General features: G+C 37.7%; 1 protein-coding gene across 1 annotated transcript in view; it reads left to right on the top strand.

Moving 5' to 3' along the window:
• Positions 1 to 22,983, top strand: part of DEG5 (DEGP protease 5) — a 219,365-nt gene that overhangs the window by 71,690 nt on the left and 124,692 nt on the right. Inside the window, exon 6 of the mRNA XM_089461370.1 lies at positions 15,379 to 15,466. Coding sequence (XP_089317496.1) covers positions 15,379 to 15,466 — 88 coding nt within the window. The remainder of the gene's footprint in view (positions 1 to 15,378; positions 15,467 to 22,983) is intronic.

Genomic DNA, 22,983 nt, shown 5'->3' with positions numbered 1-22,983 from the left:
TAAAAGGGATAGCGCCTAATCGACGTGTCTGTGCCGTTCAATTATCATCATTAGCCTGATCATCATGTTATATTGTAAGCCCTTTCTGCATATGTAAATTGTAAATAATCTCAGTAGATCCGTGTCATGTATGTAATTACCTAGGTAAACCTACTTTTCTGGTGACTATCTACATTCTGGGAGTTCTTTTGTCTCACTGATCCATTCTCGGATGGTTGACAAAGTTTTTCTTCAGCCTTACCCCAAAGCCAGAATGAATTTTGTCACTGGGATTTTAGGGGAGTTCTAGTGTTCTAGATCGAGTCTATGTAAAAGTGATTTGGGAATAATCCTTACTATTTGGTTAGGTCAGTGTTACTTGGGAGCGGGAGCGGGAGCGACCATTTTTAGAAGCTCCCGGTTTGGGAGCGAATCCCGGAGCGATTTTTTTAAAAATATATATTTTTTATATTTTTTAATTTTTGATACATATATGTCAACAAAAACATGTAGAATGATGAAATAGACATAAAAAACATAAAAAAACATAAATTGATCATTGAACCATATCACATCAATCATCTAGAAATTATAATCGTCATCAACCTTAGTAAAATAATAAATTAAAATAACATTCAATTCAATAACATTTATCATCATTGATCACCAAAGTAACAAGTTGTACTTGTAAGCCAAGTTTAACCATTACAAGAAGTAATATCGAAGATATTTCTAAGTCCTAACTTCTAACTGTTAACATGATATGAAATGTTAAAAATTTATAAAATGAAACATGAATAATGAGATGAAATGAAACAACTTTAGTCTTTCACAAAGCATCATATTCATAATTCACAATCATTACCAATGAGTTATAATTGCCAAGGCCCAACTTCAAACTTCAAATTTTTATTGTCACAGTGATATAATGTTTACAAAAAATATCATAATGTCATAATGATATGAAAGAGTCAAGAGTCAAGAGTCAAGGACTCAAAACTCAACACTGAACAGTTATGAAAACTAAAGTGACAAGTCTAATAGAAACTAAAAAAGACAAGTAAACTGTAAATCTACAAGTGGCCCTTGCCACGAGAGTCTCCAGGAGTATAAGTAGGTCGTGGTGGTCTTCTAGGAGTCTCCCGCCCAGACCGACGACCAGAACTAGAGCCTCTACGCGAGGGTGTCGATGGAGGTGGCGACAGCAATGGAACAAGACTCGGGCCCCGAGAACTGCTACTGGATGGTGGAGGTGGAGGTGGCATGGCTGCTGCAGCTGCTTCAACTTCATCCCGTACAAGCTCATCTTCTAGTTCTTCCATATGTACAATGCCATCCTCCAAATTGTCGTCCTCAGGGTGATTGTCCCAAATTTTATATGTGGGATCTTCATTAGCCCGATCACAGTAATGGCTCAACAACCTCAAATTGTAGTGCACATAAACCAAGCTTTCTGCTCGGTTTTCGTTGAGCCTGTTTCTTTTCACATTATGTATATAACTGTAGGTGCTCCAACACCTCTCTGCAAAAGAAGAATTTACAACCTGTGCAAGAACTTTCAATGCCAATTTTCGCAAAAGTCCGTCGCCGCCATATGTTTCCCACCATGTGAGAGAATCAAATTTATCTTTGTCGTCCATTGCATGGAAGTTACCATACAAACCACTGCCAGTGAAGTATCTGCCTATTTCAAGGCGCACAGCTGCACATTCCTCCCTGTCAGGCACCAACTTTTCTAATGCATCCAGATATCCTTTAGTTACCTCTCGATCTAAATGGGGTTTGGTCCTAACACCACCCCTGCTGCAGGTTTGCCCAACCAAGAATCTGAGTAGTATTTTGGCGTAAGGATATACGCCAAGCAATGTAGTGGAAGGTTAAGCCTTTTCCACCATTCACACACACAATCGTGAATCAGATTGTACAAGTCGGGATCTCTGTTATTAACAATGTCTTTTATTTCCCCCAACATGGTATCCATTTGCTCATACACCTCGCCAATCACTGGTTTGTCTGTATCTGCAAACCGAATCATGTTATAAATTGGCTTGGTGAAATCCAATACCTGTCTCACAGTTGTCCAAAACTGCCCATCAAGAGCGGCCTCCTCCACCGTTTCAAAACCTGCAATGTCAGCTACATTTGTAGCCCTTTCCTTTAACACCTGCCAATTTGGACTTGATACCATGCTAGCTAAACCCTCTCTTACCTTCAAAAGGCGCCTGAAGGTGAGGTAATAGCTACCAAATCTAGTCCTCGCAATCTTCAGCAACTCCAATCTCGAGTGACTGCGGAAAAGGCCATGGGTATTGCTATGATTTGTAATAAATTTTATCATTTTTTTTCCTTTCTTGTACAAATCACCAATCCATTGGTATTGTTCATTTTTGTTTTTGACAATATCATGCAACAGAAGGTTCAATGTGTGAACCAAACATCTAGACCAAAATATGTTCGGGTATCTATCCTCAATAATTGCTCCCGCTGCCTTACAATTAGGAGCATTATCAGTGATGACTTGGTTGACATTGTATGGGCCAATACGCTCAATTGTTTCAAGCAATGCTTCTGCAATGTTGATAGCGGTCTTGAACTTGTCTGAGTAATCATGTGCAGCTAGAAAAATGGGACCACTTCGGGACACAGCAAGAACACTTATCAATGGCTTGCCTTTTACATTTGTCCATCCATCAGATACAATGGACACCCCATTGTCAGTCCAAGAACTTGTCATTTTATTCAAAGAATGTGATATTTTTGCTTTTTCATGATCAAGGCCAACAGTTCTTGCCTTGTCATACCCAGGGCTCTTGTATCCTTTAGGGGCATCATTTATGGCAGAAACCATTTCGTGCCAATAAGGTGAGCGTAGAACATTGAATGGTATCCCATTTGCATAGAGGAACCTGTAAATTTTTGAATCCACATCATTCCTACACCCCTCATCAAGGAAATCTGATATGGTTCTACGGCGTAAAGATGATGACCCTGAGCCTCCATGTCCATATCCACTGCCTTGGGAGGATGCTGAAGGAGTTCTTTGTGAGCTTTCAAAGAAACCCTTGATCTTTTTGCTCTGTATTGGGCGTCCTCCTCTTCCTTTATGTATTTGGCTCTATCTGCTGTTGACACCGCGTTGCAAGTTTTGATTCCTATTTGTTTCTCTCCATCCCATGCCCTTTTCCCGCAAAGGTGTCTTCTAGCACGGGTGTATGAGCCTGTGTAATCAGTGTTGCAATGGGGGCAATGAAATTTAGTGGTTCCACCCCTCTCCCTGTTTCAGCCCTCTGAACATATTTCCACAATGGAGTTTGGTCTTGTTTAGTTTTTTGACCCTCATGTTCACCCTCCTCCACATCCTCCTCACTGGGGTTTTCACCTATTTGACTTCCTCCGGCTTCTTCATCCACCTCTTCAGTTTCAGGCCCCCTCCGTTTCCTACTCTCCACCACCATAATAACCAGAAAAGGGACCAGGAAGAGGAAAATGCCAATAAAAATTCCCAGGTCCATCGTGTTTGATGTTTGTAGGGTTTGAGTCTTGAATCTGCAAATTAATTTAGTTTATTGGGATTAATTCATTTAATTTAAATTAATGATCTTTAAACTCAAACAGGTAAATTAAACTAACCAAACTAACTACCTAACCAACTAAACTAACTAAATGATTAAGTTACTTACCTCTGCAAGCTTGCTCCTCGCTCCTTGGCACTTGCTCCTCGCTCCTCAGCTCTAGCTCCTTGCTCCTCAGCTCTTGCTCCTTGCTCCTTTGCTCTTCCTCAGCTCTCAAGCTCAAGCTCAATCTCATTGAAATGATTTTTTTTTGGCCCATTGGGCTTATAAACCAAAAAAAATTAGTTAAATTTTTTTGTTTTTTCGGGTCCGGCGGAATTTTTTTTCCGCCGAACCACTCCCGGTTTTTTAAAATTCGCTCCCGGAGCGTTTTTTTAATGCCCGGGAGCGATCAGGGAGCGATTGCTCCCCGATCGCTCCCGGGCATTAAAAAGCGCTCCGGGAGCGATCGGTCCCTGAAGCGCTCCCTCACAGACCAGGGAGCGCAAATTTTTTTATGGGAGCGCGCTCCAAAAATTGCTCCGTCCGGGAGCGATTTGGGGAGCGCGCTCCCGACCCGCTCCCGCCGGAGCGCGCTTCGGGAGCGGGTTCGAAGGGGGGGGGGCGCTCCCCCGCAACACTGGGTTAGGTTATTTTATTACAAATTGCTTGATCTGCTAGATTATATTTTGTGTCGCAAGAACTGGATAGTCTGTGAGGGTCTTTTGCAAATGGGTTTTCCCCTTGAGATGTAAAGAATGTAAAAATCATGATGTAAAGTGTCTTGAGGGTTAGAAAAATAATTTATCCCCTCATAGGTTAATTGATTAAATTTTTTGGCCAAAATTAATTAAAATCCTAAGCCAGAAATTTGATTAATTTTAGGTCCTAGGTAAATTTAAATTCTCCAAAGGCAAAATTCGTTGGTCCTTAAAAATTAAAGTTTAAGAGGTCCAGGGATTAAGGTAAATTATTTTGCTAAATTTTAAGCCTTTGGTTCCTGGGGTTAAGTCAAAATTTTGAGGAAATTAATTCAAAAATTTAATTTTTGAATTAATTAAAATGCATTTAATTGAAAATTTCGAATTTCCTCAATAATTTAAAATTTCGACAGATGAGATTAAAAGAAATTTTAATTCTCATCAACGGTCGAGATTGCTTTGATGAGGATCACTTGAACTAGCCGTTGGAGGATTTATCTTTAAATAGGAGGTCATTTGTTAGTTAGTATCATTCGATCTTTTGATCGTGTACTAAGCGAAAAGCTCTCTCTTGTAATCCTTTTTTTTTTATGAGCAATAAAGAAAGACTTTGGGGTTAATTTCTGCTGGTTTTACTCTTCGTGGAAATATTGTAAGACGTGTCATTTTCATGCATGGATTTCTTTTTAGCCATTGATGATAGCTTTCTGAAGAGTGATTTGAGTACAGGTATCTTGCTCAGTCGCTGGGGTTTGAATGATAATTTAAGTTTTGAATATAATAGCAGCTATCTCTATTAAATCTGAATTTTATTATCGTTTTCTCGCTCTATGTTGACGACTGAGTTGAGTTTCACAGGAAAATCCTTGATTATTAGATCATCGGGCGTTCGGGGAAGTTCTCGGCTGAACCAACCAACTCCCGATCCGTGTTTTCTGAAGAGCCCAGCTATAATTTGATCCCGGGCTTATCATAAAATATATTTTTTATGGGTGATGCATGAAGGGTTTTGAGCTCAGTACCTCCTCTAAAATTCATTTTTTTTTGTGTTGTTGTTGTTGTTGTTGTTGTGCTAAATCGATAGATCTAACTATTGAGAGCCTCAGATTATCAGATCTGGGAGTGGAGTTAGATTCACACTCTCTAGATCTAATAGATCTGCCATTTATGTACATAGATCTGTAAAATTATTTTCAATTTTCTGACTTGGGTTTTCTGGGTTTTAATTTTTTGAGTCATTGTATATATCGTTTGGGTGTTTTATCGTTGTCTTGCAGCTACAGATCCAAAGGAAAAAACCATGTAGAGTCCAGATCTAGGCCCTGAGGGCAAGATCTGGATCTCTGGGGTTTGTGAGAGTCATTTTTGTAGGGATTCCATCTAGAGGTGTGCAGTTCAAGGGTTTTAAATTTAAATTTTTATATTCAAATCTAACAATTTTTAAGGGTTTTACTGATAAATTTTAAGCAGATGTATAAAATCTTAATTTGGTAAATTTGTCTTCGGTTCTTGGGCTGCAGTTTCTCTGTTGCCTGGGGTTTCCTAGGCAGAAAATTTCGAATTTGTTTTCACTGTCATTTTTTGGAAATTTTCGAAATTATTTTTCTTGTGTGTTTAAATTTTCCAAAAAAAATAAAATTATCTAGAAAATTTATAAGGGTTTCTGGCCACTTGTCTGCTGCTTGGGGTTTCTAGGTTTGCTGTAAATTTTTTGAATTTTTTTTAGAAACCCTCTATTTTTGGCTCTCTCCAGATCCGTGCAAACCTTCATTCCTTCACCGCTCAGATCCGCAACCTTTCTCTCAGTGCTCTATACGTTGTCTCTCTTCCATAAACCTGCAGTCTTCGCTCTCTGCTTTGCCTACTCACGGATCTTTTCACACGCTGCCCTCTGGCCACAGCATTCACCTCCAAACACTCACTGTTGCTGCTATCTCATACTTCCCATCCGCACTTCAGCTCCACTAACCATCCTTCTCCTCCACGCAGATCCGCCCACATCTCTCAGCCTCATCTAAATCTGCTGCCATACCTAGAGCTCCCTAAACCGCAGCGTTTTTGTTCCTTTAACCCTCTCCACGCTTTCCTCTTTCTGCTGCCCACAGATCTGTGTGCTTATCGCCGCCGATCTGTGTGCTTATCGCCGCCATACCTGCACGTTGCAGCAAGCAAAGACAAGCCTCAACTCCAGATCAGTGTTCACTCCCTGACCTGCAGCCTCTTCAAAAAAAAGTCTCTTTCACTCTGCGGCATTCTCCTCCATCTCTGCTGTCAAAACCTTTCAAAAAACACTGCATAATCTACCTAACCCGGCCCTCAAACCTGCGTGCTTCCTCTTACAAGACCTGCGTATTCCCTCCTCCATCTATCGAGCTTCAAACCTGCAGACACACAACAGCTGCAAAAAACATAAGAGACATTTGACCCTTTTCTTATTTTGTATATATGCGTTAGTTTAGTTTAGTTTTGTATTGTATTTTTAAGTTGGGGTTAACATATATTTCGAGTTTTTTTTTATTATCGAATTTCATTTTTATCCTTTTATCTAGTTTGTATATAGTTAGCGTATGCATTTTTTTTTTTTTTCATTTGATCTTATTTTTCAATTGATTTTATTTCATTTTTTTAACCTTTTTTTTAAAATTTAATTTTGATTTTCTTATTGTTATTTTGATTTATGTTTGTATTACAATTTTCAATATATAAAATTCTAAAAATTTAAAATATATAAAAAAAAATCTAAAATATATGAAAATCTAAAAACTCTAATATATTTAAAAATAAAAAAAGCACCAAAAAATTAAAAAAGTTCTAAGCATTAAAAAATCTAAAAGTTAAAAAAAATCTAAAAAATTCATAACATTTTCAATTCAATTAGGTTTCATTACGTTTTGTTTTTTTTTATTTTATTTGATTTTTGTTTTTACTTTTGGTTTCATTTGATATTTTTTTTTAATTAATTAATTAATTAATTTTTTATTTCATTTTGTTTTCATTTATGTTTTTATTTTTTATCTTTATGCTTTTCTTTTATTTTCGATTTGACTTGTTTTTTTCATTAAAAATCTGAAAAGTTAAAAAATCTAAAAACCATTAAAAAGAGATTTCTAAAATCCTAAAAATTTAAAAAACCTAAAAATGCTAAACATTAAAAAATTTCTAAAAATTTTAAATTTGTGACTTGAGAATTAAAAATGAAATAAATTAAGGGGGTTTTGCTTAAATATTAAAATTTTTAATGTGGCTTATGGCCCATTAAAAATTTTGATTTTTTAACCTGTTGATTTATTTTCCTTCTTTAGTTATTGACTAAGGATAATTAAGATTTAAATTTGAAGCTCCTTAGTGTTATTAAATTCATGTTTTTCTATGGTCAAGTGCGACAAACGTTTTAAATCAGATTTATTGGAGAAAATTAATTAATTCTAGATCTTGGGCAGTTAATGAAAATCATTTAAAATCTGGAATCTCTTGCGTGATAAAGTTTTTGGGCGTTTATATGGGTTATTTAAAATTGTCACTGTTCGTCACATATTGGAAAAATTGTTCTGGATAACTTGTTTTCTTACTTAATCTACGGTTAATTGATCATAAAGGCACTGGTTTATAATTGTTTTTATCTTATGCTCGTGTCTTGTTTACGTTGACGTTTAATTTATTCATCTGAATTAATCGAGATTCATTTAGATTCATCAGGTTGTCCATCATTAAAATCTCCTAGAGCCCGGATCCATAGGCCATCCTCATCCATTTACCTAGGGACAACCCCCCTTGACTTGTCTAGGAGTCAAGGAGAGAGTCTAAACGGAGTGAGTAAGGATTTAAGAGTGACAGCCCTTACTCTGAGCATTGTCGTGGTGCCTAGACACTTTGTGTGACAACATTTTTGGCGCCGTCGCCAGGGACATTTTATTCTTGGCGTTTCAACGACTTTTCATTTCTCATCTTTTCATTTGGGTCGACAACGACAACATTTTTGGCGCCATTGCCGGGGACCGATTTATAGGGCCTTGGCTCTTCAACATTCATCTTTCATCATCTCATTAATTGTTTCATCTGCACCTTTAGCACCTGGACATTTCGATTCGTTTCTTGTTTGGGTGGCGACTCCACTTTTTTCATTTATTATTTCTCAGACAAGAAGCCCTCCCCTATATCCAGTTGTTTTTGCCTTTTGGATTCTAGAGCTAGACTCATGTTCAAGTGGCGACTCCTCTTCTTTCATTTCTTACAAGAATCTCTACTAGAAGCTCGCTTCTAGTGGATCTCTTGATTTTCTTGAGCAGAGATCTCTCTCTATCATCCATTTGGTCTCTCATTATTCCTTCAAGCAAGTCATCATGGATGATTCGTTTACCCCATGTCATTTTACTGATCTTCTCCATGGTATTCCGGAAGTGGCCATTCATAAATTGTCTTTGTTCTCGGGTGGTGATTCAGTCACTGTTAGAAAGCATCTATGCAGGTTTACTCGTACAATGCTCATATATTGTAGTTCTCCTCAGTATGATCATGAAGATGTGAAAATGCATCTATTTGCGTTTTCTTTAGAGGGTGATGCTTTGAATTGGTTTAATAATTGTTCCTGAAGATTCTTTCGCTTCTTTACAAGATATCGTCAATGTTTTTAAAGATAGATATGGTTATCAAGGTAGCTTGCCTTGTGCCCCTAAAATTATGCAACATAATGAAAGTGATTTTGTGAAGGATCTAACTGTCAATGAAAGATTTCAAGATAATTCGCCATATCAGAATGTGCCATCCACTTGTAGCGTTGCAGATCAAATCCATGACAGTGGAAAAACAAGGACAAGTTGTCAAATTAGTGTCGACAATGAAAAGGAAAATGATAAGAAAATTATAGAAGAGCTAATGCGGCTGCTAAAAAATATGGAGCTTAATCAAGAAAAATTTGTAACTGATTACGTCAAGGATATGAGAAATTTATACACCCACCTGGAAAAACTTGATAAGGAGATGGAAATCATGAAAATTAAACATTCTGATCACATGACCGACATGCAAAAGGAAATGGAAACCATGAAAGCTAATCATGGCAGAGAAATCAATTCTATGCAAAGCAAGTTAGTAAATATGGGTGAAGAAATGACCGTCATGAGATTCGATTATAATAATCAGTTGGCTATCATGCATGCAAATCATAAGAAAGAGATAAACTATATGCAAAACTATTTCATGGGCATGAAAGCAAAGAATGAAAAAGTAATAAAAGATGTGGAAGCTGGTCAGATATGTTTTCAGAATAAGTTATTGACTATGGAGGAAAACCATGCCAAGGAAGTCAGTGCTATGAAGGTTGAACACTTTAGTCAGATGGATGCCATAACAATACAGGTACAGAAATTTCAGCATCGGTCAGAGGATGAAAGAAACAAGGAAACTTCTACAAATCAGAAGCCTCCTTATCTGCTGCAGCGAGCTCCATCTTATTATGAGGAGGTCATTTGTTCCATTGAAAAGTGGTTAATTGAAGGTGACCTGGATAAAATTGAAATTGATAAGAATCAAGTTGACGCTCACATGGTTAATCCACCAGTCGTTGAAGATCAAGTTATAACTCATGACACCTGTGAGACTGATCCATCATTCTTGACAGAGCAGATGCAGAATGAAGAGAGACATGTCATGCATATCTTACATGCTTCATTTGAGAGTTTTGAAGCAGAATGTTCCACGTCATCAGTGATACAACCTGCCACAAAGAAAAAGTGCAAGAGAGAGAATGAGAAAGCGATTTGATGCATCAGATGGTCGTGAACAACTTGATTTTCGAATAGGAAAAAGTCCTACCATATGCAGAATTTGACGTGGCACATTCGAGAAACAACTGACAGATTTGCCTGAAAGCAGGCAAATTCTCAGTATGCACTATGTTGAATGCATCTGATGCCATGGGGCATCTTTGTATTGTATTTCTAACCTTATGCTCTGTTATTTCAGTATTTCATTTTGTAGTTAGATTTGTGTTTTTCATGTTATTAGACTAGTTAATAAATGAAGAGCTTATATATTTCCTGTGCTTAACGTTATATGATGATTTCTTGGATGGATGCTACTTATGTTATATTGTGTGTTGCGTGGATGCAGATTTTGGATTCTCACATTCCTCCGTTGTAGCAACGTGTCCCCAAGTAGAGCCAGATGTTGACCACTACGTGTCAACGACCCATAGCAGTACACCCCCTTTTTTCGCAAAAGGGATAGCGCTTGATCGACGTGTCTGTGCCGTTCAGCTATCATCATTAGCCTAATCATCATGTTATATTATAAACCATTTCTGCATATGTAAATTGTAAATAACCTCGGCAAATCTGTGTTGTGTATGTAATTGCCTAGGTAAACCTACTTTTCTGGTGACAATCTACATTCCGGGAGGTTTTTGGTTTCACCGATCCATTCTTGGATGGTCGACAGAGTTTTCCTTCAGCCTTACCCCAAAGCCAGAATGGATTTTGTCACTGGAATGTTAGGGGAGTCCTAGTGTTCTAGATCGAGTCTATGTAAAAGTGATTTGGGAATAATCCTAACTATTTGGTTAGGTTATTTTATTACAAATTGCTTGATCTGCTAGATTATATTTTGTGTCGCAAGAACTGGGTAGTCTGTGAGGGTCTTTTGCAAATGGGTTTTCCCCTTGAGATGTAAAGAATGTAAAAATCATGATGTAAAGTGTCTTGAGGGTTAGACAAATATTTTATCCCCTCATAGGTTAATTAATTATATTTTCTGGTCAAAATTAATTAAATTTTCTGGTCAAAATTAATTAAAATCCTAAGCCAGAAATTGATTAATTCTAGGTCCTAGGTAAATTTAAATTCTCCAAAGGCAAAATTCGTTGGTCCTTAAAAAATTAAAGTTTAAGAGGTCTAGGGACTAAGGTAAATTAATTATTTTGCTAAATTTTAAGCCTTTGGTCCCTGGGGTTAAGTCAAAGTCAAACTTTGAGGAAATTAATTCAAAAATTTAATTTTTGAATTAATTAAATTGCATTTAATTGAAAATTTCGAATTTCCTCAATAATTTAAAATTTCGACGGATAAGATTAAAATAATTTTTAATCCTCATCAACGATTGAGATTGCTTTGACGAGGATCACTCGAACTAGCCGTTGGAGGATTTATCTTTAAATATGAGGTCATTTGTCAGTCAGTATCATCTGATCTTTTGATCGTGTACTAAGTGAAAAGATCTCTCCTGTAATTTTTTTTATGAGCAATAAAGAAAGACTTTGGGGTTAATTTCTGCTGGTGTTACTCTTCGTGGAAACACTGTAAGACGTGTCATTTTCGTGCATAGATTTCTTTTTAGCCATTGATGATAGCTTTCTGAAGAGTGATCTGAGTACAGGTATCTTGCTCAGTTGCTGGGATTTGAATGATAATTTAAGTTTTGAATATAATAGCAGGTATCTCTATTAAATCTGAATTTTATTATCGTTTTCTCGCTCTATGTTGACAACTAAATTGAGTTTCGTAGGAAAATCCTTGATTATTAGATCATCGGGCGTTCGGGGAAGTTCTTGGCTAAACCAGCCAACTCTCGATCCGTGTTTTCTGAAGAGCCTAGCTATAATTTGATCTTGGGCTTATCATAAAATATATTTTTTATGGGTGATGCATGAAGGGTTTTGAGCTCAGTACTTCCTCTAAAATTCATTTTTTTTTGGTGCTAAATTGATAGATCTGGCTATTGAGAGCCTCAGATTATCAGATCTGGGAGCGGAGTCAGACTCACACTCTCTAGATCTGATAGATCTGCCATTTATGTACATAGATTTGTAAAATTATTTTCAGTTTTCTGACTTGGGTTTTTTGGGTTTTAATTTTTTGGGTCATTGTATATATCGTTTGGGTGTTTTATCGTTGTCTTGCAGCTACAGATCCGAAGGAAAAAACCGTGTAGAGTCCAGATCTAGGCCCTGGAGGGCAAGATCTGGATCTCTGGAGTTTGTCAGAGTCATTTTTGCAGGGATTCCATCCAGAGGTTTGCAGTCCAAGGGTTTTAAATTTAAATTTTTATATTCAAATCTGACAATTTTTAAGGGTTTACCGGTAAATCTTAAGCATATGTATAAAATCTTAATCTCGTAAATTTGTCTTCGGTTCTTGGGTTGCAGTTTCTCTGCTGCCTGGGGTTTCTTAAGCAGAAAATTTCGAATTTGTTTTCACTGTCATTTTTTGGAAATTTTCGAATTTATTTTTCTTGTCTGTGTTTAAATTTTCCAAAGAAAAAAAATTATTTGGAAAATTTATAAGGATTTCTCGCCACCTGTCTGCTGCTTGGGGTTTTTGGGTTTGCTGTAAATTTTTTGAATTTTTTTTTAGAAACCCTCTATTTTTGGCTCTCTCCAGAACCATGCAAACTTTCATTCCTTCACCACTCAGATCTGTAGCCTTTCTCTCAGTGCTCCATACATTGTCTCTCTTCCATAAACTTGCAGTCTTCGCTCTCTGCTTTGCCTACTCGCGGATCTCTTCACACACTGCCCTCTGGCCACAACATTCACCTCCAAACACTCGTTGTTGCTGCTATCTCATACTTCCCATCCGCACTTCAGCTCCACTAACCATCCTTCTCCTCCACGCATATCCGCCCACATCTCTCAGCCTCATCTAGATCCGCTGCCATACCTAGTGCTCCCTAAACCGCAGCGTTTTTATTCCTTTAACCCTCTCCACGCTTTTCCTCTTTCCACTGCCCACAGATTTGTGTGCTTATCGCTGCCATACCTGCACGTTGCAACAAGCAAAGACAAGCCTCAGCTCCAGATCAGCGTTCACTCCCTGACTCGCAGCCTCTTCAAAAAAAAAGTCTCTTTCACTCTGCGGCATTCTCCTCCATCGCTGCTGTCAAAACCTTTCAAAAAACACTGCATAATCTGCCTAACCCGGCCCTCAAACCTGCGTGCTGCCTCTTACAAGACCTGCGTATTCCCTCCTCCATCCATCGAGCTTCAAACCTGTAGACACACAACAGCTGCAAAAAACATAAGAAACATTCAACCCTTTTCTTATTTTGTATATATGCATTAGTTTAGTTTAGTTTTGTATTGTATTTTTAAGTTGGGGTTAACATATATTTCGAGTTTTTTTTTAATCGAATTTCATTTTTATCCTTTTATCTAGTTTGTATATAGTTAGCATATTCATTTTTTTTAATTATTATTTATAATTTCATTTGATCTTATTTTTCAATTGATTTTATTTCACTTTTTAAACTTTTTTTTTAAATTTAATTTTGATTTTCTTATTATTATTTTTATTTTTTGATTTATGGTTGTATTATGATTTTCAATATATAAAATTCAAAAAATCTAAAATATAAAAAAAAATCTAAAAACACTAATATATTTAAAAATCTAAAAAGCACTACAAAATTAAAAAAGTTCTAAGCATTAAAAATTCTAAAAGCTAAAAAAATCTAAAAAAAGAAAAAAAAAAGAAAAATCTAAAAAATTCATAACATTTTCAATTCGATTAGGTTTCATTACGTTTTGTTTTTTTTTAAATTTGATTTTTGTTTTTACTTTTGGTTTCATTTGATTTTTTTTTTTTTGATTTCATTTTGTTTTCATTTATGATTTATGATTTTTATTTTTTTATGTTTTTCTTTTATTTTCGATTTGAATTTTTTTTCATTAAAAATTTGAAAAGTTAAAAATCTAAAAACCATTAAAAAGAAATTTCTAAAATCCTAAAAATTTAAAAAACCTAAAAATCCTAAACATTAAGAAATTTCTAAAAATTTTAAATTTGTGACTTGAGAATTAAAAATGAAATAGATTAAGGGGGTTTTGCTTAAATATTAAAATTTTTAATGTGGCCTATGGCCCATTAAAAATTTCGATTTTTTAACCCGTTGATTTGTTTTCCTTATTTAGTTATTGACTAAGGATAATTAAGATTTAAATTTGAAGTTCCTTAGTGTTATTAAATGCATGTTTTTCTATGGTCAAGTGCGACAAACGTTTTAAATCAGATTTATTGGAGAAAATTAATTAATTCTAGATCTTGGGCAGTTAATGAAAATCATTTAAAATCTGGAATCTCTTGCGTGTTAAAGTTTTGGGCGTTTATATTGGTTATTCATAATTGTCATTGTTCGTCACATATTGGAAAAATTGTTCTGGATAACTTGTTTTCTTACTTAATCTACGGTTAATTGATCATAAAGGCACTGGTCTATAATTGTTTATATTTTATGCTCATGTCTTGTTTACATTGGCGTTTAATCTATTCATCTGAATTAATCGAGATTTATTTATATTCATCAGGTTGTCCATCATTAAAATCTCCTAGAGCTTGTGATCCACAGGCCATCCTCATCCATTTACCTAGGGACTACCCCCCTTGACTTGTCTAGGAGAGAGTCTAAATGGAGTGAGTAAGGATTTAAGAGTGACAGCCCTTACTCTGAGCGTTGTCGTGGTGCCTAGACACTTTGTGCGACAACACTATCCAAGTGAGCTGTATGCATGGAAGAAAGTTGGTGACCATTAATGTTCATGAAGGTGTTAGTTTATTCTTAAGGATTTTGTGTTCATGCAACCTTTGACAATCACAAGGGAGGATTTCACTAAGTAAAACATGTCCTTGGCTTCACCCTCACTTTACCCTTTGCCACAGGTCATATTATAGACCTACCTTCATTCCATTTGCAGCGATTGATATTTACATATCAATATTACCTTTTTGGAGCTTACATGATGGTTATGTCATGACAATGTCATTAGCTTAGGACAAAAGCAAATGTATTCCCAAGCAATTATTCACTTTCACTAGTAGGTCCCTTTCCTTGGGCTCTCTATTAGGAATTTTCACACACTTTAGCATCACAGCATTCAATATTTACACCATGTACATAATAAGGTGCTTTTTGAGACTGGACAACTAGGTGAAATATGCACAATAATATTACATAAGGTCCATAACAAAATGGGGGCTTCAAAATAGGGTATTACAACAACCATGAGATATTTATATTCATCTTACCAATGTTGTCAAAGGCCATCAATTCAAAATGTTGAAGCAATTAGAGGGAACAGTAAAATGTAGATGGATAGTATTAAATGTCTAATTCCTTTCCGACAAAATGACTAATTTTGACTGTCTATATATATTCAACAGGTGGTTAGTGGACTAGGCCGAGAAATACCATCTCCTATTGGAAGGCCCATCCAAGGAGCAATTCAGACAGATGCAGCAATAAATGGAGGTTTGCAAATTAAACAGAAACTCAATCCTCTTGTTTATTGTATTTGCCCGCATTTGAGCCTCAAGGTCTCTAAGGAATGTTGCAAAATTCTCCAATTTCCCTGATTTTTCTGAGTTTGTCAGGTTGCTGAGTTCTCTTTGTTTTTCACATCCAAGTTTAGGTTTGGTTGGTTTTGTTGATTTTCCCCAATTTCTGGAATTGATGGCCCCTGCCTACTTTTTTTTCCAATGCCAATTTTTGCAACACTGCTAAGAAGTTCTAAATGAATAGTATTTCATGCTTTTATTTTATATGTTCCTAAACAATGGTATAATATTTTTTCTTCCCCCTTTCAGGGTTATAACAAACAGGTTATCCTTGTTTACATGCAAGGGTTGTATAGCAGAAATATAGTTTAATAATGGCTGAGTGCAGAAGATGGGATTTATTTGTTAAAACTTGAATTTACCAAATGGCATGTTTACATTTTATCTGTGTTGATGTTAAAGTATTTTACTTAATAGACCTCTGAGAGTTTTGAACAGTGAGCTGAAATAAAATACTGCTTATAAATTTGTAGAATTTCTAGGCATAAATGATAGATCTAAAACAACATTGCATACAAATTTAATGTTCACAATTCTTCCAGCTGATCCATATGCAAACAATAGGAATAACATACTCTCCTGGGATATAAGCAAGGGTATCCACTAAGATGGCAACTCCTATTAACCCCCTTTTTCACTCTCGATGATAGAATCCATTGACTTTATTCACATAATAAGTTAAATTTCATTATTTCAGGTCTTTGTGGATGGTTATGATTGATTTGTGTTAATTTTTGGCAGCTCAGGTATAATTTTTATTTAATTTAGTTAAGGAAAAATGTATTTTAATATGGAAACCCAATGTGCACAAAAAAGAAAGGTCGGCCCAAAAAGAAATTGGACACCCATGGATGGCTATAAATACAAGTCAATTGACCGTCATTTGGACATCATCATTCTTTCTTTGGTTTGGCTTACATAGGTCTGAAGTGGTTCACGGAGATTGGTTTGTACATGTCCGAAATTGCAGGGTCCAAAGCTCACACAGTTTGAAGTAGTTCACAGAGATTGGTTTGTACAAGTCCGAAATTGCAGGGTCCGAAGCTCGCACGTGAGATCTAGGATTTTGATTTGCAGCTAGAGGGTTGTCATAGGAATTTTCGGTTGCAACCGCAGACGCGCAAGCTTATCCATGCGATTGGAGGGTTTCAACCGCATGCTCGTACACTCTCTCCATGCGGCTGGAAGCTAGGGTTTCATTTCATCAGTGAACCGCATAATTTGGCAGTTGACCATAGATATTGATAGTTGACTGTAGGCTTCTGAATCAAGGTTTTGGTTATTAGCATTGTTGGGTTTATCTCTCGGATGTCGTTTAGTTGATTTGGCTGGATAGTTTTGTGGTTGAAGATATGGGTCATTGTACTCTCTCTTTGCTGAAACATTCAATGATAATCTAATAAGAAGAAGAATTTATCACTTCCACTCATTATAATCCCATTTATCACTTCTCCCACCTGGGTCCACATTCCTCCACTTGGTCCACAAAGGGTCAGCTACCCCCTCCCCTCTGCCCACACCTTGGGTTGGGCTTGGAATGATGCCCGAAGGTTGATGCAAAAGAAAAGAAAAAGCATAATTGGCCACATTCAATAGGAATTGTACCACAAAATGCAAAAGATGGTTCGGACAAACACATTTAGCACATGGTCAAAAGGCAATACATGAGTTCTACCCCCTTCCACGGCCATCGTCGTGGTTCCTATAGGCCCTAGATGAGCCTACTCTATCATTCAGGAACCCATGATTGTCCCAACCCCTGGTCGGCGACGAACTACCCCACCTTAAAAGGGGTATCCACTACTATACTTTACCCATTATGCTCTCATTCCCTTGAGCCTCGAGTGGCTAACCAAAGAAAAATCATAAAAGGAAAAAAACATTTGAAGAAGGGTGGAAAATCAAGGCTGGGGTAACTCATGTACCACGATTTCTCCCTCCTACACATCATTTACCAAAATGTGGGCTTCCCTTTCATTAGCTATCCTTGTGCCATGGCATGTGACCTAGGTTTTCCCCTTCAATCCCTTACTTTGTTCCATCACTTTATCACATGCCACCATCATTTGAAGGATGTACCATGGAAATACCACCCCCTTTAGAAGCAGAAACCACCTAATAGGGTGCTTGGTTAACCCACCTTTGAGCTTGGAGATATTTGCACATGCCAAAGCCCACTGTGGAAGGGCATGCCATTATGAAGTGCCCACCTATTTTTCATGGTTTGTAAACTATTTTACTTGATTTCTTTAATGACTTGGTGTATTGGAGGGAAAGGGGACGCATTGGATCTTACGCAGGATTACAGATGGTCTCCATTTTGGGTTTGGTCTCCTATACTTGTTAGCTGGGGACCATCCAATAGTTTTTTCGCTGCTACCGGACCGTCCATTTTCTTGTATTATTGTTTGGATTTCCTAACTAGTCATAGAATATGAGAATACAATTTGAGGCTATCTTCGTTGGGCTCCTACGGGTTGGGCTCCAGTTTGTTTAGCACCTGTTCAACTATGAGCAGGATTGGATAGAGATCTCGCTGGTCCTTCCTCCTCATTTCACTATCTCGTGACGAGGGAGTAGACTACCTTTATGGCAACAAGGATAAAACAAAGCAGGGAGTGCTAGAAGCATGCTCAACTAGGATGGCCAGTCAAATGGTCGGACAAGAAAAGCAAAATGGGGTCCTAACCCTCCAGAGGGCTACACTGGCACATGTAGGGTGTGTATACAAAACCATGGGCCTCCAAAACAATAGACAATAGTCCATGTTAAATTTTCATATGGCTAAATTGTTTTTTGCTTTGATAATTGCATTTCTTCATTAATACATTAAGTTCACCCCATATCATCATTGCATTATTCAAATCTACATCATTATTCATCAACATATGCAATTATATAGAAAGAACAACATCATCATCATCATCATCATCAATGCTGTGGAACATAAAGGAACAATAGAAGAAAATCATGCACACACATAGAGACACTAGGATTGGTCCGAGGCCAGTGCAAAACCCACTATGGGGAAAACCCTTGCAAATCTTCTTCTTCTTAGATCGTCATCAAATGATTCAGCAAAAGAGAGTACAATGATCCATAACTTTATCTATGCAACAACTATGATATCCATGAAACATATCTAATCATGCTTATGATCAAAACCTTGATTCTGAGGACAGTAAAGTGATGTCATTGTCTGTCGTCAACTGCTGGATATTGATGAATGTTGTTGTCATTGAACGGAATCTTCAGAATATCATCCATGAGTCCCGGATGTAGGGAGGAGCTGTGTGAGCGTCTATCGCTGATCTGGATGCTCTCTGCATAACTGGATGACTGCGTTTGGAACAGATCTGGACACTCCCAGGTGAACTGGATGAGGGCGTCTGGGGTCAAACATACCCAAACCTGCTTCAAGTCCTGGATGCTCTCATAAGCTTGTTGTGCGAGTGTGTAAGGTAGCTCGGACGCTCTCAGGACCACTCTGTGCGAGTGTCCATGGAGTAATACAACCCGATCTATCTCTGAAGCCTTGAATGCTCTCATAACCCACTGTGCCAGCATCCAAGGCTCCCCGGACGCTCCCATAACACACTGTGCTAGCGTCCACGGACTAAAATGTCCAGTTCTATGCCAGGTTCCGAGATCTAGAAAACCCTAGATCAGTGTGAGCTTCGACCCTGAAATTTGAGAACCTTGTGTGAACTTTCCTTCGACAGACCTGTGCGAACCAAGACAATAAGTGAAGAGAAGATGGCTTGTTCATTGTGTCCAAATGAGCTTGAGGTCTCTTATATTTATAGGCTTTCATGAGGGTCCACTTGGGGTTGAGGCCGACCTAAGCAGTTACACATGTGGTTAGGGCCGACCCATTCCATAATACATGTATGAATAAAATAATTCAAAACTCAACTTCCGCTTGACCAAATAAGGTGATCTTTAGGTTGATTTTGGTCCTCTCGAAAAGAGGAATCTAATGCAATCATTATCTCAGTCATTTGAGCTGTCCAAGGTGGAATTTGACCGCAGTTGAAAAAATTAACACTCCCTCTCAACTAGGGAGAATTCCACCTGCCAATATCTGTCCATCGATCAATATGCCATTCTGGAATCTTCAAGTGCCATCACTGAATATCTCTGTCATGTAGTCATCATGCCATGTCCTTTTCAAGGGTCTCATCATCACAAATCATCATTGTACATCTCGATCTATCCGTTGTTTATTCCTGCTTATCTCTTGATTGTTCCTGCTCGAATGCTGAACATTCTCGAATCTAGAAGAAGAAGAATTTGTTACCGGAGGGGAGCTTAAGCTACCACCCTCTATCCATCAGGCTGCTACTTGGAATCTCTGCCAGCGGGTTGCTACTCGGAATATCATCATTAATCATCATCGGAGAGCATATCATCAAGGAGCACATCTCAACCTGGAACCACATCTTGACCCGGAATCTAATGGGGGAGCTATACATCTACAACCCCATATCGAGCAATAGGATATCCAAACACATAGGGGAGCACATCTCGAGCCTGGGATCTCATTAGGGAGCTCAATCTCAACCTGGAATCACATAGGGTTATCTCAACCCATCCTATTTCTCACTGATCTTCCCATCGAAGACCCTAAATAGTCATTTGGTAGAACACCTGCATCATAATCGACTTGGGTTGTACACCCCAAGTACACTCTCAACTCATTGGCCAAACGAGGAGCGGTATTATCAACAAGCCGACCTGCTTGTGGGTATGATGCCAACTGAGGTATACTCTGCAAAGACCAAATGGGGGAGCAACATTCTTCGACCATTTGAAGATAGGGGAGAAGCATTCTCCAACCCGATGGGTAGCAGATAGGGGTAACATCCTATTGTCCAGAGTTCCCTCAACCCCAGGAGCCCTCCATCTCAATTCCTCACCCTGGGAGCTCAGAAAAGGAGGAAGAGTTGGCTTAGTGTCCTCGATCAACACTACTCTCATCATACTCAAATTTGGTATTTGCTTGTCTCAATAGCAGCTGTTTTCTGTTCATATAGAACATCAAATCAAATATCATGTCAGGTCATATATAATCATATAAATCACAAAAGGATACCATAATCATCCTCCCTCTGAAGGAAGTGCTAACCACAAGCTTGAGCTTGTTTCGAGCAACTACACTGTCTCAATGTATGAGAGTATCTTGGTCCCAACTATAAATATGGGACTTTCTGCCAATCAGATCATAATGTATCCATGTCATATCCAGATCATGCACAGACAACTCTCCAAGGAGTATCTTCATCTTGCCTCACAGCTAGCCATGCTAGCAACATCATGTTCAACCTCGGTCATGCTATGGACCTCTTGTCCAAGATATCATGGCAGATCTCATACTAAAGTAGCATCCAAATGTGCTTAACAATAGTCTCTATCAATAACAACACTGTATCATAGGAGAAATATCTCAGCCTCAAAAAAATAGAATATCTCATGCAGATATTTCAAGGGATGCTCGGTGGCAACTCTTTGTGAGTGAAGCAGCTCAATCATGAATTTATTCAGGTTCTATGCACTTCTACATATACAGATGGATGTTCAAAATAGAACATCAATGCTTCAATCAAATGTCGGGTGCCATGTCAAGTTCAAAAACATCTTGAACTTCAAATCGGAGTATCCAAGGATTTGCATTTTCATTATTCAAAAACATTTTCCAGTAGCTTTGCAATATGGAATTTCTTTCCCAAATTCCAGAAATTAATTCATCATGCCAAGATATATCATTTCAAGCTTCAAAAGCTAACTCCCTCTGATTTAGATCATTAGAGGCTCATCACCTATAAAGAGTAGACTATCAGGTTATAAAACCAAAACCATAGTCAAAATCAAAGGCATACCTTGGAACTCATCATCCTGGCTTCATCAAATGATTGTCCACTTAAGGACATATCTGGATCGGGGAGCTTGCTTCATGCAATGCTCTAAGCATAATGCCTTACAAAGCCAGCATAATCAGTCTTACATAAATCAATGTTGTACCATCACATCAATAGAGTCAGCTTATCAAAGCTCAGAAGTCAGATCAAAACTATTATCAAAGTCATCAATATCACAATATCAATTCTTTCAACCGAGTGACAGGGATAGCTCATATCAAGTCGTGACTTCATTTATTATCATGCCAACAAGTTGTAAAAAACCATGCAATACCAATCTCACACTTCATCAAGTCATTCTCATAATCATAACATAAGTAATTTCTGTCACTAGGTGCAAATGCATACACCAAGGATGAGTCATGTAGGTTTCAATTTCATGCTGAATCACAACTGTCAGTACCTCAACCATTGTGCTAGGAACGAGGAGGGCAATACAAAATCATTTTTCCGAATACCCACACAAGTCATTATGCCCACATAGCATTTATATCAGGGCAAATCAATAATCGTCAAATCAACTCATTATGTGAAAATTTCTAAATTGAAATTCTACTGCAACAACTGATGTATTTCACCTACTTATTATTCACAATAAGTTATTTACAAAATCCCTTCAGCAAATATTAAAATAAATTCTACTGCAGTTATCACACAATTACCCAGAGAAAAATACATGCACAAGAACCAATCACATCAACACAGTTGTTTTTGGACAATTGTCCTCGAAAAAACCCAATGTGGGAAAACCAGTGCAGCAAATGAGGGCTTTATTAATCTTCAGCAGCAATTTCTTTTACAAGGAATGATTTTACAGAGAAACTGAAAGAAAACACCTGAGACTTTCCCTTTGAGACTTTCTGACACTTTGGAGACCCTTCTCCCACTCCTGCGTCACCTCTATGTCACTCTGCGTGGCTCAGCGTGGCTTTGCGTCCCTCTACGTTAGCCTGCGTGAGGGCTACGTCTCTCCTCTGGACTGCGTCTCTCTCTGCGCTGTCTCCCACTGTCCCTGCGTCACCTCCTCCTCAGTCATTGCCTGCTGCTGATGCCCTCCTCTTCCTCCACCCTACAACTCTCCCTCTGAAATCGATCTCCTTTACTTGAGAATTGATTTTCCTAGAGATATTGAGTATCTTTTGATGTGTCTCCAAATGATCCTCAAGTCTTCTCTTATACTTTTCCTGTTGACAAATCAATGGCCGAGATTAAGTCCCTACTCAATTGCTAAGATTAAAATAGACTTGATTCTCGTCTCTTAGAAGCTTCTCACCCTTATCTTTATTAATACCCATTAATATTTTTATTTTCCTAAGTTTAGACTTAGGAACCCATTAAAAATATTAATTATTTTAATAACTCCTCATCCGGGTGGAATTTCTCAAAACAATTTCTAGGTCTTGGGGATCTCATGCACCTTAGGCTCTCCTCCAAAATTCAAGGCTAGAGCATACCCGAGGCTACCAAAAATCAACACATTAGACATCAGGTCATGTCCAAAGTCAAAGCATAT

This window comes from Pinus tabuliformis, chromosome 8, assembly GCF_031772625.1.
Source record: "Pinus tabuliformis cultivar Carrire ecotype Pingquan chromosome 8, CPIR1, whole genome shotgun sequence".
Classification (NCBI taxonomy): Eukaryota; Viridiplantae; Streptophyta; class Pinopsida; order Pinales; family Pinaceae; genus Pinus; species Pinus tabuliformis.
The sequence above is the reverse complement of the archived record's forward strand: the minus strand, read 5'-3'. Positions and strand labels throughout refer to the sequence as shown.